Source organism: Anolis sagrei, chromosome 2 (assembly GCF_037176765.1).
Source record: "Anolis sagrei isolate rAnoSag1 chromosome 2, rAnoSag1.mat, whole genome shotgun sequence".
NCBI classification, from domain to species: Eukaryota; Metazoa; Chordata; class Lepidosauria; order Squamata; family Dactyloidae; genus Anolis; species Anolis sagrei.
This window is the reverse complement of record NC_090022.1, coordinates 288283193-288299613: the sequence shown is the minus strand read 5'-3', so window position 1 is coordinate 288299613 and position 16421 is coordinate 288283193. Positions and strand designations below refer to the sequence as shown.

At 46.7% G+C, this 16421-nt stretch overlaps 1 protein-coding gene across 1 annotated transcript in view; it reads right to left on the bottom strand.

The window, feature by feature from the left end:
- The window catches only part of SMAD7 (SMAD family member 7), a 76383-nt gene extending 61630 nt beyond the window's left edge, over positions 1-14753 (bottom strand). The window contains exons 1-2 of the mRNA XM_060761243.2: positions 12834-14753; positions 8576-8629 (exon numbers count right to left, since the gene is read on the bottom strand). Of these exons, the coding sequence (XP_060617226.2) occupies positions 8576-8629; positions 12834-13446 (667 nt within the window). The 5' untranslated portion in view covers positions 13447-14753. The remainder of the gene's footprint in view (positions 1-8575; positions 8630-12833) is intronic.
- Between the last annotated feature and the right edge of the window lie 1668 nt (positions 14754-16421).

Genomic DNA, 16421 nt, shown 5'->3' with positions numbered 1-16421 from the left:
CAAATTTGGTCCAGTGAATGAAAATATATCCTGCATATCAGATATTTACATTATGATTCAAAACAGTAGCCAAATTAGAGTTATGAAGTAGCAACAAAAATAATTTTATGGTTGGGGGTCAACACAACGTGAGGAACTGTATGAAAGCATTAAGAAGGTTGAGAACCACTACCTTAAATGGAGGGCAGTATAGAAATGCATATGTACGAAACAACATTACACCACAGGAGGCAAAGCATGCATTTCTTCACTTCTTGGAACTGCTCATCTCAACTTTGCCCAAATATACATCTGTTGACACATATGAGCTGGAATTCTCCTCGGGCTCTACACTGTCACAACCTCAGTTATACAAAGAGAACTACTTTCCCCCATGTTGCATAAGGAGGTATCCAATATCTCTTTATGCAACAAGTTTTGCAAGGCAGTGCAAGTGGAAGATGGCACCTGATGGCAGCTCCACACCTCAAAACCCAAGCAGTACACTGGCAAAGAATCCTCTTATCCATTGCCTAGTTGGCTCCCTCAATCTATGGCAGTCAACCACTGGATAAGTATGCTAGCAAAAGGTCATGTTCCACCAGCTTCGGACAGGACCTCTGCCTCAGATTGATAGCTAGATCTAGAGCCCTTTGGCCTTGTTTCTTGTTTGTCAGCTTCTAGAACATCAGTCTCACATTTCTTCCGACAGCATGATAAGCTCAGAATATACATGTCAAAAAACACTAGGCAAGCAAGTCATACAGAATACTGTTGCTCAACTCTAAGCATACACAGAAAGCCTCTTGGCCATAAGACTGCTATCCACTCAACATTTTCCTGAATAACAAAAACTTCTCTATGCATGGAAAAAATATTCCTATCTGCCTTGATGAGCAATACAGAAAGACTTCATAGAATCATAGAGTTGGAAGAGAGCTCATGGGCCATCCAGTCCAACCCCATTCTGCCAAGAGCAAGAAAATCGCATTCAAAGCACCCCCGACAGATGGCCATCCAGCTCTGCTTAAAAGCCTCCAAAGAAGGAGCCTTCACCACACCCCAAGGCAGAAAGTTCCACTGCTGAACAACTCTCCCAATCAGGAAGTTCTTCCTCATGTTCAGGTGGAATCTCCTTTCCTGTAGTTTGAAGCCACTGTTCCATTGCGTCCTAGTCTCCAGGGCAGCAGAAAACAAGCTTGTTCCCTCCTCCTGATGACTTCCCCTCACATCTTGACCCCTGGCCCTCATCGTGTCTCCTCTCAGCCTTCTCTTCTGCACGCTAAACATGCCCAGCTCTTTAAGCCACTCCTCATAGGGCTTGTTCTCCAGACCCTTGATCATTTTAGTCACACATTCCATTTTGTCAACATCTCCTTTCAGTTCTGGTGTCCAGAATTTGGACACTATTCCAGGTGTGGTCTGACCAAAGCAGAATAATAATAAAATAATAATAATAAACTTTATTTTACCTGCCACCATCTCCCTGAAGGGACTCATGGCAGTCAACATGAGGCCAAGCCTGAAGATACAATACAGCAAAATAAAGTGCAAAATACAACAACAAAAATTGCATCACAATAAAGTACATACTTTACAAAATAAAATAAACAAACAAAATAGCCAAAATAGCATTTGGGCAGGCCAAATGGACAAGATAAGAGAGGTAGCACAACTTCACTGGATCTAGACACTAGACTCCTATTTATGTAGACCAAAATGCCAATGGCTTTTTTTGCCACCACATGACATTGTTGGCTCATATTGACCTTCATGCCCACCAAGACTCCAAGATCTATTCCACACATGCTGCTATCGAGGCAGACATCCCCCGTTCTGTATCTTTGCATTTTATTTTTTCCACCTAAGTGAAGGAGACTTCAAAACATGGCTAAACTGTATATCAACCAGAACTCTCCAAAAAGTCCATAAAAGTTTTTAAAATATAGTCCACAGCAGGAAAGCTTGGCTTCGTGAGTCTCAAGAAAATCACAGTTCAAGTTTGGAGACTGAAGAATGTGGGGAAGTTCACTGAACGTACAAATGATATACAGAGAGTGAGTTTCTTTTCCGCCTTTCTCTCCCTCCCTCTCTCCCTTCACAATGGCCTTGATTAAACAGGAAGTTATCCGGGAGTCAGAGGTTGTAATAACCACCTGCAATGACAGACTTATGGGGTATTTTTGTCTCCATCCTCCACGTGCCACAATATTCAGAGGACTATTGCCAAACGGACTTTCGAGGAGGAGAGGGATTATTTCGGGATGAGCAACCCCCCAGCTCTTTCCTTCCTTCCTTTTTTAACATTTCCGACCCACTCCATTAATCACTTCCCCCCTGCCCAATACAAGGAACTTTTCCTTTCAAAAATGGCTCATTCCAGCTTCCGTGGCTTTCCCCCCCTGTTTATACACAGCTTTGCTACCTTATGTCAACACTTCCTAATGAAAAAAATATATCACTGCACTAACAGAGAATGAGGCCCTGGCAATGGACAAGCTGGATGTTTAAACTCCTGCTAATAGATTTATCCAAGCATCTTTACCGGAAACCAAACGGCAGCCCCTTAACCATTCTTTCCAACGGCTCGGATGCCGCCAGCTATTCATCACTCTTTCCAAATTCCCTCAGGTCTGCCCAATAGAGACAGCCATTAGTACTAAATAAATAAACAACCTGTGCCTTTTAAAAAGTGGCATCCCAGTCCTAACTACCTTTAATATGAAGTAAAAGTCTTTCTGGCTCTAAGAGACCTTTCCCGTATGTTGAACTCGGCAGTCTCCAGATATAGCAAGGCTCACTTTTATAGAGTAGGGTTCGTTTCCAAATAAATAAATCAAGCCTCAGGCAATATAACTATGAAGATCCACAGTGCAAAGTGTATCTACCAGGGTTTGGTTCCTGGACCCTCCGTGGGTACCAAAATCCTAAAGTGCCATTATATACAAGAGAATAGTAAAGTGGTTTCCCACATATTAAAAGGTAAAAGTTTCCCTTGACATTAAGTCTAGTCGTGTCTGACTCTGGGAATGGTGCTCATCTCCATTTCTAAGCCAGAGCCAGAGCTGTTCATAGACACCTTCAAAGTCATGACTGCATGGAGTGCCGTTACCTTCCCGCCGAATTGGTACCTATTGATCTACTCACATTTACATGTTTTCAAACTGCTAGGTTGGCTGAATCACGGGCCATCCAGTCCAACCCCCTGCCAAGAAGCAGGAATATTGCTTTCAAATCACCCCTGACAGATAGCCATCCAGCCTCTGTTTAAAAGCTTCCAAAGAAGGAGCCTCCACCACACTCCGGGGCAGAGAGTTCCACTGCTGAACGGCTCTCACAGTCAGGAAGTTCTTCCTCATGTTCAGATGAAATCTCCTTTCTTGTAGTTTGAAGCCATTGTTCTGTGTCCTAGTCTCCAGGGAAGCAGAAAACAAGCTTGCTCCCTCCTCCCTGTGGCTTCCTCTCACATATTTATACATGGCTATCATATCTCCTCTCAGCCTTCTCTTCTTCAGGCTAAACATGCCCAGCTCCTTAAGCCGCTCCTCATAAGGCTTGTCCTCCAGACCCTTGATCATTTTAGTCGCCCTCCTCTGGACACATTCCAGCTTGACCTGACACATTCCAGCAATCCCATGAAGCTGGAGCTAACAACAGAAGCTCACCCCGTTCCACAGATTTAAACCACCAACCATTTGGTGAGCAAGTTCTGCAGCTCAACAATATAACTGATTCTTGTCTGGAATTCCCCAGTTTTCTGAGTGTTGCTCTTTATTTACACAGAGAAGCCACTGAAATCCACAAGCATGTGGATAATATCAACATAAAGGAGGAAATCATGAAAACCTGGCTACCAGTATTTATAAACAAAACTAAAACCAGAACAGTAAATAAAGAGCAAATAAAAAGAAACAATCAGGGTCAGCTAATCCCAACAAAGGATTCCCCCGGGCAGGAAGCAACCAGCCTGTGAAGCTGCAAGGCCATTCAATGCTAATCAAGGTGGCCAATTGCAACATTCACACAGACAAGAGTTCTTTCTCCCACCCTGGATTTTATTCCACAGATATATAACCTCCCTTGCCTAGTTTCCAACAACTTCACAACCTTTGAGGATGCCTGCCATAGATGTGGATGAAACGTCAGGAGACAGTGCTTCTGAAGCATAGCCATACAGCTCTGAAAACTCACAGCAACCCAGTACTTCCTTTTCCAACACTGCTCCAGAGTTCTTATCCAAGCAAGACCACCAGCAATGGAAGGCTAACTTGAACCAAGCTGGATATAAATGCCTGGTTAAATCTCACATGATAAGTTAAGCAAGAAAATAAATGGGCGCTCTCATTTAAAACAAGGAAACTGAGGCTGAGCAACAGCGCCTTGCCCGAGGCTATTATTCACAATTCGATGCTTTGCTTCTTGGTCTGCCAGGTTCAAGACAATTGTGCCATCTGCGAAGGCACACAGCAGTGTATTACAATGATCAGCAGAAAGTGCCATCATCACGTGGCGGGAGGCAGAAGACGCATGGCATGAGCCCAAGTACGTCTGTAGTAGAGTCTCTGCTATTCCTGGGAGGAGGTGCCAAGTGCGCCGAATGTCAATGTTTCAGGGAATGATTATTACAACTCTGCAAAGCTGGACACCCAGATTCAACACCTTCCCATTCAACACTTTTGTGCCGGCAGGACTTCTGACCTGTTTGAATTCAGGGAGAGCAGGTTGAGCTCCCTCTGTCAGCTCTAGCTCCCCATGCAGGGACATGAGAGACGCCTTCCATAAGGGTGGGTAAAACATCAAACACCCGGGTGTCCCTTGGCAACATCCTTGCATACGGCCAATTATCTCACACCAGAAGCAACTTGCAGTTTCTGAAGTCACTCCTGACACGAAAATATACCTGTTTAATACCACCCTGAGTCTTTCGTCCTGGTTATGCTATAATCTGATGGCGCACTGGGATCTTGCTATTTTAATACCCAGCATCTCCATGGAGAGGTGGTACGTCCATCAAAAATAATTCACTACTGCTTATTAAAGCAAGCAATGCATGAGATGTTACGACGACTGAAAGCAATTACATTAATATTGTCTAGTGTAAAGGGAATAATTTCCCTTTAGTAAACAGCTTGGACTGCCTGCATAAATCTGTAGAGTGCATATTCACTGCTGTTAAGAAACACAGTTTCCTTTGAAAGCAAAAGCCCAAAAGACTTACGTTGCTACACACAGCGCTTCTAAGCATGTCTACTCAGGGGTAAGAACCAAAGGGATTCAACTAAAGGGATAAACACCAGGATTGCCAAATTACCAGCCATACAGATAACCATTTCTGAAACTATTTCATTAAAATTGGTATATTTGCTATGATAACCTTAACATTCGGTTAGTGTTCTTTTGATATTTTGGACTACAATTTCCACCGGGCTAAGGCAACTCATGAGAAAGGATTAAAGGAATAGTCGTTCAAAATCCATGGGTTCAAGTAGCCAAAGTGCTTTACATACATGACCTGACTTGAACAACAACTCTACAAGGTAAGGCAGTATTATGATCTCTCATTTATATTTAAGACATGGGCGAGAGAGACTTTAAGTCTGAGAAGATCTCATAATGCATTCACAGCAAAGGCTAGATTCCACTCCTAATTCATACATCCATCTATACCACAGCATCTCTTACATGGAGGTTTACAAGGTTCCCTATCCATAAGTAAAGGTACAGGTTTCCCCTTGACATTAAGTCTAGTTGAGTCTGACTCTGGGGGCTGGTACTCATCTCCATTTCTAGGCCGAAGAGCCTGTGTTGTCCGTAGACATTTCCAAGGTTGCGTGTCCAGCATGACTGCATGGAGTGCTGTTGCTTTCCCACAGAAGCGGTACCTATTGATCTACTCACACTTGCATGTTTTTGAACTGCTAGGTTGGCAGGAGCTGGAGCTAACAACAGGAACTCACCCTGTTCTCCAAATTCGAACTGCCTACCTTATGGTCAGCAAGTTCACCAGCTCAGTGATTCAACCTGCTGCACCACCTCAGGCACTTCATGCTAAAATATAGATGTTTAAATCTTAAAATACTGCTAGATGTGGGTTTATTGTATGTTAGCAGGAGCTGGGGCTAACAATGGGAGCTCACCCTGCTTCTCAGAGTTGAACTGCCAACATTTTGGTCAGCAAATTCAGCAGCTCAGCAGTTTAACCCGCTGCACAAAATTTCAAAAACTGAATCGAGTAGTGTCTGAACCTTTCCACTTCAACCTCTTGGTAACTGACAATGTTCAAATATGACAAAAAAGTAAAAATATCCATGGAGCTAAACAATAAGAACAGATTTATTTTGGGGAGGGGGGGAGGCAGAAGGACAAGAGGTGAGGAAGATTACTTTACAACCTGAAATTGGGACTTTACTACAAATCAAATGAAAACTCTCAAACCATGCAAAGATGGAGCCTTTGCCTTTCTGACATGAAGACATAATCAATAAACAATCTGTATTCGGGGCCCTTAAATCTTCAGAGGAAATATGAATTGGCCTTGGAAGAATTTCATTTCTCTCCCCTGGAAACCTCATCCAGTTTTCACCCAATCCCTCCCTCCTTTCTTTCTCTGTCTCTGTCTGTCTTTCTTTCTTTCTTTCTTTCTCTCTCTCTTTCTGGGCTCCACAATGCCAGCCTATTTATCTAGCTGAGGGTGAGCCTGCTGCCAGCCAAAAGTTGATGCAGACAACCGCAACAGAGCTTGGTGCCAGCCTCGAATGGTCTTCTGCCCTGGCAGCCTGCCACTCCATTACAAGCAACAAGCATGCAGAGAGAGAGACACACAGGGCTATAAACATCTGTGAGCCTCTTCATATTTTTAAATGCTCTATTGTGCCTTAATTGCAGACAATTTCTCCCCAAAAACTCAAATAACAAGTGGGTCTGTCTTGAAATTTAACTCATTCTATTATCCATCAATCCAGTCCCGTTTTTCTATTCCTTCTCCTAATGCAGTGCATGATCCCTTAATACAGTTCCTAAGGTGTGATGACCCCCAACCATTACATTATTTTCATTGCTACTTCATAACCCTAATTTTGCTACTGTTATGAATCGTCATGTAAATATCCGATATGAAGGATGTATTTGCATTCACTGGACCAAATTTGGCACAAATATCAGATATGCGCAAATTGGTTTGGGGGGTTGATTTTGTCATTTGGGACTTGTAGTTGCTGGGATTTATAGTTCACCAACAATCAAAGACCTTTCTGAACTGCACCAACGATGGAATTGAATCAAACTTGGCATACAGAATTTCCAAATTTCCAAATATTAGTAAGGTTTGGTAGGCATTGGCCTTGAGTTTTGGAGTTGTAGTTCACCTACATCCAGAGAGAACTATGGACTTGTACAATAATCGATCTGGACCAAACTTGGCACAAATACTCAATATGCCCAAATTTGAATACTGGTGGAGTTTGGGGAAAATAGACCTTGAAATTTGGGAGTTGTAGTTGTTGGGATGTGTAGTTCAGCTACACAATCAAGGAGCATTCTGAACCCCACCAATGAGAGAATTGGACCAAAATTCCCTCACTGAACTCCTATGACCAACAGAAAATACTGACCTCACAACCTCTGAGGATGCCTGCCATAGATGCAGGTGAAATGTCAGGAGAGAATGCTTCTAGAACATGGCCATACAGCCCAAAAAACACACAACAACCCAATGATTCTGGTCATGAAAGCCTTCAACAATACAGAAAATACTTATGGTCTTTGGCGACCCCTCTGATACCCCCTCACAACCCCCAGGTTGAGAAGCACTATGCTAGGATGACATGAAGATATATGTTCTGTTTATTAACAGGCACATGCTTTATTTTCCTTTTTAAAGACAGACACAGAAAGACATAGATTATAGTTCTATGTATACTAAAGTTTGGAATTCAATCTCATTGAGTTCAGTTCTCCATATTTAAAAAACCCTGCTAGAAACATTTATTGTTGTTCCAAGAGAACAGGCATGGGCAAACTTTGGGCTTCCAGGTGTTTTGGACTCCAACTCCCACAATTCCTAACAGCCTCAGGCCCTTTCCTTTCCCTCCACAGCTGCTTAGTCCTGAGACTGTTAGGAATTGTGGGAGTTGGAGTCCAAAACACCTGGAGGTCAAAAGTTTGCCCATGCCTGGTATAGAACCTCTGGTTTGGTCTTCAACAATATTTCAATATTTACTTCTCTGCCTTTATCTGGCTGGAAAGTGAGCCTTGGCCAACTCTCTTCCGAGGAAGGAAGAGACTGTCTGAGAAAGCTCTGCTACAGGAGCTTGTAAAGTTTGATAGGCTTTTAAGAACAAAGGCTGGAATCCCACAGCCCACCCTTTAATTCAGGAGCAAAGTCCACTGAAATGAATAGGAAGGGCTCACCATTTAAGTGTGCAGCGGTGCTACGGAAACAAACCAACCAAAAATAATCTCTGACAGCAACGACAACGACATTATAAATAGCAATAACAACAATAATAATGCACATATTGAGGGAAGGAAAGCTTTCCCGAGAAGTGCCCCATTCTCCATTAAGAGGAAAAAAATTCAGAAAGAGCAGCCTACTTACCAGTTGGTTTGAGAAAATCCATTGGGTATCTGGAGTAAGGAGGAGGGGGAGACTCTGGAATTAGAAAAAGAGAGATTAAATAAAAGCAGAGCCATGAGAAAGGAGAGAGAGGGGGGACGAAGAAAGGGGGGGGGAGAGAGGAAAAAAGATAGGAACTTATGATAAGAGTGGCATTCTTGTAGCCAAACTGTTTGTCTTAGCTGTGGAGGTTGGAGGCAGGGCAAGCCAGGCGGCGATTGCCTTGATATTTAACTGTCAGATAAACAAAAGGGGCCTGCTGGCGCCAGTCTCTGGTGCTATCTGCTCCTCTGGCTGTCTCGACCGGGGCCTCCTTGGCTGCAAAGCTCAGCTCTCCAGCTCTGGAAATCACCCACTGATCCCGGCTCCCTGATAATCCCAGGCCAGCTTCACTGCAGGCACATTTAAACAGGGCACAGGGAGCCAAGGGAGGAGGAGGAGGAGGAGGAAGAAGAAGGGGGGCTGGGAGGACAGAGAAAGAAAGGGGCACAAAGCTGTACACAACACACCACCCAGGCTCACATTTGCATTCCCATCAGACCTCCTTCTCTTTCCTCCTCTTCTTTCCCTCTTCCCAAACCAGACTAGGCAAGATGTTTCAACTCACAGCAACTACTAGGCTGTATTTCAGACATGGACAAACTTTGGCCTTCCCTCCAGGTGTTTTGGACTTCAACTCCCACAATTCCTAACAGCCTACCGGCTGTTAGGAATTGTGGGAGTTGAAGTCCAAAACACCTGGAGGGAAGGCCAAAGTTTGTCCATGCCCTGCTCTATTTTGTAAACCATGGCTGTGCTTTTTCTGGTGGAAATTCACTCCTATCCAACTTTTTTTCAACTTGTCACTGTAGATCTAAAACAGACCAAAGTGTCAGCAGCAACTGCTTCTGGAACATGGCCATACAGCCCAGAAAACCCAGTCATTATAGCCATGAAAACCTTCGACAACACACAGACAAAAACAGTTCTGTATTTGTCCACTCAAACCACTAAAACAGGCTGTGGACTTCACAACAATAACTGAAAATTAAAACTTGAGGATAGTTGTGACTGTAGATCTAAAACAGACCAAAGCATCAGGAGCAAATGCTTCTGGAACGTAGCCATACAGCCTGGAAAACTCACAGCAACCCAGTCATTCTGGCCAAGAAAGCCTTCGACAACACAAAGGCCAAAGCAGTTGTGTATACCCACCCAACACATTAATGCAGGCTGTGAACTTCACAACTATTACTGAAAATTAAAACTTGAGGATAGTTGTGACTGTAGATCTAAAACAGACCAAAGCATCAACAGCAAATGCTTCTGGAACATGGCCATACAGCCTGGAAAACTCACAGCAACCCAGTCATTCTGGCCATGAAAGCCTTCGACAACACACAGACCAAAGCAGTTGTGTATACCCACCCAACACATTAATGCAGTCTGTGAACTTCACAACAATAACTGAAAATTAAAACTTGAGGATAGTTGTGACTGTAGATCTAAAACAGACCAAAGCGTCAGAAGCAAATGCTTCTGGAACGTGGCCATACAGCCTGGAAAACTCACAGCAACCCAGTCATTCTGGCCATGAAAGCCTTTGACAACACACAGACCAGAGCAGTTGTGTATGTGCCCACTCAACACATTAATGCAGGCTGTGAACTTCACAACAATAACAGCTGAAGTTCGCCACTGAGGATTTCAGGCATGTTGTGCTTATATTTTCTCTCTCTTTCTCAATCTTTCCCTTTCTTTCTTCCTCTCCCCTCCCTCCCAATTTGAAAAACCCCAAACCCAAGGCAAGCTGCCCGGAAGAGGGAAGGAAGCAAGCCTTCAAACTGGTGCCTGGAAATTATGTGTTTTCCCTTCTATATTATAGAGGGTTGAAAGAGGAGGAGGGGGGGGGGACATGGAGAGGACTTCAAAAGCAGCCAAGGGTTGGATTCCTTTTGCAAACCTCTGGCTGAGCTGCAGAGCTGGAGGGGAAAGCAACAGATCCCAGGATGGATTTCAACCAACCCACCCAGTCCCTTTTATACATATTTTTTGCAAAATGTTAACTCTAGGACAAAGGAGTTCTGATTGTTTGTAGACTATTTACTATAGAGTCCTGGCAGTTTTGAAAACAATGTGTCAGAGATTTAAGAATATGGGGTTTTTTCCTTAATTGTTTACAAAAACTCATCCCAAAACTTACTTGTTTCATGCTCTTCTCCTTCCTTGTGACACATAAACAAACAGATCAGAGCAAGTCTGCAAACTGCAAGGCTCTCTGCAATGATACACTTCTTATACAAAGTTTCCCTCCGGCTTCTTTCAAGCCTGGAATTAAAACACTCCCAAGGAATTTTTCCCCTTGTTTACTTATTTACAAGACAACCAAGGAGATGCATACGGGAAGTCTAAAATACACAATATTTTTTCCTTGGCTTAGGTGCATGCAAAACATAACTTTTAAGTAACACTTTTGAAAAGTGTACACTTTTGAGGCCTGCAGATCCAAAGATGCTAATGAAAATGGTTGCCCTTTCCAACCTTAACTCACAATCCCACTCCTCCAAAAGGGCAGCAAGGAAGTTCATGGCAACCCTGTCTCCAAGGGGAACCACAAATCCAGATACACAAAGCTGTTGCCTGCCTTATGAGGTCTGCAACTTCTCACAGCAACGACTAGGCTCTAGTTCAGGCCTGGGCAAACTGTGGCCTTCCCTCCAAGTGTTTTGGACTTCCAACTCCCACAATTCCTAACAACGGTCCCTGACACTTTTAACAACTTTTCAAAAAGTTTGACAAGATGTTATCCATCCTGAAATTTTATTTCCCTTTCATATACTGTGTACAGGATGCTATGAGCATTATAAGTCATGAACAAAGTAAAAAGGAATGAAACCCTTAGGTGACTTTTGGTCCAAGCTGTATTTGCAGTATTTACACAAACAGGATGCCCTGAGAATGGAGGGAGGTGGCCCCCAAGTGGACCCACAAATCCAGACCCACACAGCTGAGGGCAGCCTTGGCCAGAGCCTTGCAACTTCCCACCTGAATGCATTGGCAGTGTTTAAGCTACAGGCAGCATGTGTTTACATTACTAGGAATAGAAGGGGATGGGGAAGTAATAGAGAAAGAAAAGGAGAAAGAAATGAAGATGTAAAGGAAAAAAATAGGGGGGGGGGGTTGAGAAAAATGAAGAAATGAGGGAAGAAATGGAGAAAGAAATGAGGGAAAGAAAAGGGGAGAAATGGAAAAAGAAATAGTTAAAGAAATGGAGAAAGAAATAGAAAAAGAAACAAGGAAGAAATGGAGAAGATGGAGAAAGAAATTGAGGAAGAAATTAAGAAAAAAACAGTGGAAGAAATGGAAGAAAAAACGGGACAAAGCAGGGAAGAGTAAGGGAAGTAGTGGGGAAAGGGGCGCCCCCTCCTCTTTCCCACTCCAATCCCCCTGCAATGGGGGAAGGATAAAGAAATGAAGGAAGATATGGGGGAAGAAGAAATGGAGAGAGAAATAGGGGAAGAAATGGAAAAAGAAGCAGGGGAAGAAGTAGGGGAAGAGTGGAGGAAGCAGTTGAGGAAGGGGCGCCCCCTACCCCAATTCTCCCTCCAATCCCCTTCCAATGGGGGAAGAAGTGGATAAAGAAATGGAGAAAAATATGGAGAGAGAAATAAAGGAAGAAATGGAGAAATAAGCAGAGGAAGAAACAGGGGAAGAGTGGGGGAAGCAGTTGAGGAAGGGGCACTCCCTTCCACAATCCCCCCTCCGATCCCCTTCCAATGGGGAAAGAAGTGGATAAAGAAATGAAGGAAGAAATGGAGAGGATAATAGAGAGAAAAATGGAGAAAGAAGCAAGGGAAGAAGTAGAAGAAGAGTGGAGGAAACAGTGGAGGAAACAGTGGAGGAAGGGGCGCCCCCTACCCCCCTTTCCCCCTCCAATTCCCTTCCAATGGAGGAAATTGATAAAGAAATGAAGGAACAAATGAAGAGGATAATAGAGGGGAAAATTGAAAGGGAAGCAGGGGAAGAAGTAGAGGAAGGGTGGGGGAAGCAGTGGAGGAAGGGGCGCCCCCTCCCCCCTTTCCCCCTCCAATACCCTTCCAATGGAGGAAGAAATTGATAAAGAAATGAAGGAAGAAACTGAGAAAGAAATACTGGAAGAAAGAGGGGAAGAAGTGGAGAGAGATGGAGGGGAAGAGTGGGGGAAGCGGTTGCGAAAGTGGCGCCCCCCTGCCCAAGCCCCCCTCCAATCCCGGCTACCTACCGAGTTCGCAGAGCCTGCTGAGGTGGAAGGGGTTGCAGCAGAGGGGCTCGGGCCCGGGCGCCTTCCCGTAGGACTCGCAGGCGGGGAGGCGCTTGAGCTCGGCGCCGGGCCGGAGGTCTGGCCATCGGAAGACCTTTCCGAGGAGGAGCGGGAGGGAGTACCAGTGGGGCCCCAGCTTGGCGTCGCCCTTGCCGGGCAGGAGGAGGCAGGCGGTGCGGGTGGCGCCGCGGGACTCCACGGCCTGGAGCAGCGCCTCCAGCTGCTTCTCCTTCAGCCGCTTGAGCACGGCGTGGGTCAGCGCCTTCAGCTCCGCCTCCGAGCCGCCCGCGTGGGGGCCCTTGGGGGCCTTGCCGCCGCCTTTGCCCAGGCAGCAAACCCGGCTCCCTCCTCCTCCGCCGCCGCCATGCGCCCGGGGATCCAGCGCGCCCTCGCCCAGCTCCCCGCCGCCTTCCTCGTCGCCTCCTCCGCCGCTGGAGCTGCCTCCGCCGGTTCCTCCTCCTCCGTGGCCGGTTCCCCCAGCTCCCGCCGCTGCTGAGGCCGCCGCCGCCGCTGCTCCCGGGGCACGGCTCCGCCAGAGTCTCCGAACGAGCACCGAGCGTTTGGTCCTGAACATGCGGGACGAGAAGAAGGGCGCTCCCCGGCTAAGCAGCGGGCATGCCGTCCGCAACTCATGAAGGATCCGGGGCCCGAGTCCAGGCAGCCAGGGCCAGCAGCCTGAAATGATGATGGGGCCGCGGAGGGAGAGCCGAGAAACGGGGGAAGGAGGGAGGGGAAAAACAAGGGAGGGAGACCCACGAAAGGCCCCTCTCCGCCTCGGCCTCGGAAAGGAATCCGCCGCCTTTACATCCACGGAAGGAGAGAAAGAGAGCGCGAGGGAGTTCGTGGGGAGGCCTTCCTTTCGCCTTCCCTTCCCTCCTCAAAGAGCAACACAACACACCGAGTCAGAGCCAAGAGATAGACACCATGCCCTCGCTCGCTTCTCCTCCAAAGAAACACAATCCGGATGGATGGAAGGAAAAGGAAGAAAAGAAAGGTGTATTTCCAAGGGTGCTTCTCCTTCTCCTTCCTCTTCTTCTCCCAAGCCTAGAGCCAAGTCGTCTTCTGAAGTGAGTGAGGATGGAGGAGTTGCGTGGCTTAGTTCCCTCCTCCTCCTCCTCCTCCTCCTCCCCCGCCCCTGAAGGAAAAGAAGGGGCTGCGAAAGAAACACAGGAAAGGAGGAGAAGAAAGTCTCCCTCTCTCCAGCAAGGCACACGCTGCTGCTCCGGAGGATCCTCAATCAATGCACAATCCTTCCCAAGGAATCTCTAGATGTGGTCCTGCTCAAAGGAGGGCGAGGCAAAATAGATATATATTTGTAGCGAGTCTTTAAGACCAATCCACTGCCACAATCGCGAGGTTTCTTCTCATCCAGACCAAAAAGAAATCCGTGCCTGGCTTTGGTGAGGAGGGAGAGGAGGAGGGGGGCTTTTCTACACTGGGGGGCTTCTCCTCCTCCTCCTCCAAAGCTGGAGCATCGCCTTTCCGTGCAAAGCCAGCAGCCCCCTTCTTCTTGGAAAGGCTTGCCTTCCTTCCTTCCTTTCCTCGGCACAAGAGCGAGGTTTCCTCGGTGCCAAGTTCTCCCCCACAATCTCCTCTTTTTTGGAGGGGGAAGGGGAGGAAAGGAAAGGAAAGGAAAAGGGGGAAAGGAAAGACGAAGAAGAGAGAGAGAGAGGAAACGCCGCGGTGCCCAAGAAGTCGGCGAGGAGGGAAGGACCGAGGAATGACAGGCGGGGGCAGAGTGTCGCCAGCCAAGCCTCCTGTCTGTCTCTGTCTGTGTGTGTGTGTTGTGTGTGTGTGTCTGCGTCTCTCTCTCTCTCCAATGCGGTTCCCTCCGCGCCTCCTTCTCCTTCCTCTGACGGCTGTCTGCGCCCTCCTTCCTTCCAGCCGGAGCAGCGCCTCTGTCGACACACACAGAGACGACGCACAGACACACACACACATACGCGCACAACAGGGAGGGAGGGGGGAGGAGAAGGGGGAGACCCAGAGCTCTCCTTCGGCCCGGGCTTCCTCTCTCTCTCTCCTTTCCCTCCCTCCTGCCCTTTTTCCGCTCCCTTTCTACCTCCTTCTTCAAGCGCAAGGAGTGGAAGCCAACAGAAGGAGGCGCGCCGTGCGCCCTGGCCTCGCTTCCCTCTCCAGCCTTTTCCTCCCTTCCTTTTTTCGAGCCGACCTCGCTTGGGAGGCTTATGCGGGCACGGATAGAAAGAAGAGCCTTTTCAGAATGGAGTGGTCGCCATACAATGTTGGATTTGGGTTCTTACAAAGAGGGGGAGAGGCGGGAAAGGGGTGCCCCCCCTCCCGGCTTGTGCGCCAGTCCCTTTTACGCACGGATTGTGCGCGCTCGATATGCTCTGCGTTGGCTCTGGTTTTTTCGTGCCAAGGCGACAGGGGAAGGGGGGCTAATGTGGGCTGGGGTCCCTTCTGCCCCCTCCCCACAACCCAGTCCCCTCTTCTCCCTCCTCTCTTCCTCTTCCTCCTCTCTTTCCCCTCCTCCTTCTCCCGCCTGGCTTTGGGTAGCTTTCCGACTGCGCAGTGGGCCACTCTCTTCCTCCTCCTCCTCCTCCTCTCCAATCCTCTCCTCCTCCTCCTCCTCGCCGCCTCTCCCCGTCCTCTCTTATCACGTGGGCGTCTAGACACCCTGTCGCTTTTTGATTTAAAAAAAAAAAGAAGCAAAGAAGGGAAGGAGGGGGAAAAAAACACCCAGCGATTGTATTGCGCAAAGGCGGCATCGGGTGGCTGGAAGCTATTTTTTTCTCTCCTCCTTTTTAATTCCTGAAGTCCAAGGGAAGGGAAGGAAGGAAGGAAGCTCGCAGGGTTGAAAGGGAAATCTCGAGGGAAAGAACATCAACAATCATAGAAGCAAGGTTCAGGACATCCGAGGAAGTGGGTTGGTGATGCTCTTCAAAGCTCACCAGACTCAGGACTCTCAACCTTTCTCATGCAGTGACCCCTTAATGCAGTTCCTCATGTTGTGGTGACCCCCAACCAGAAAATTATTCTCATTGCTACTTCATAACTGCAATTTTGCTACTGTTCTGAATTGTAATGTAAAAAAATCTGATATGCAGGATGTATTTTCATTCACTGGACCAAATTTGACACAAACACCTCATTATGCCCAAATTTGAATACTGGTTGGATTGGGAGGGATTGGTTTTGTCATTTGGGAGTTGTAGTTGCTGGGATTTATAGTTCACCTACAATCCAAGAGCATTCTGAACTTCACCAATGATGGAATTCAGCCAAACTTGGCACACAAAATTCCCATGACCAACAGAAAATACCAGAAGGGTTTGGTGGGCATTGACCTTGAGTTTTGGAGTTGTACTTCACCAACATCCAGAGAGCACTGTGGACTCAAACAGTGATGGATCTCAACCAAACTTGGCACAGATACTCATTATGCCCAAATGTGAACACTAGTGGATTTTGGGGGAAATAAACTTGACATTTGGGAGTTGTAGCTGCTGGGATATATAGTTCACCTACAATCTAAGAGCATTCTGAACTTCACCAACGATAAAATTGAACCACACTTGGCATACAAAG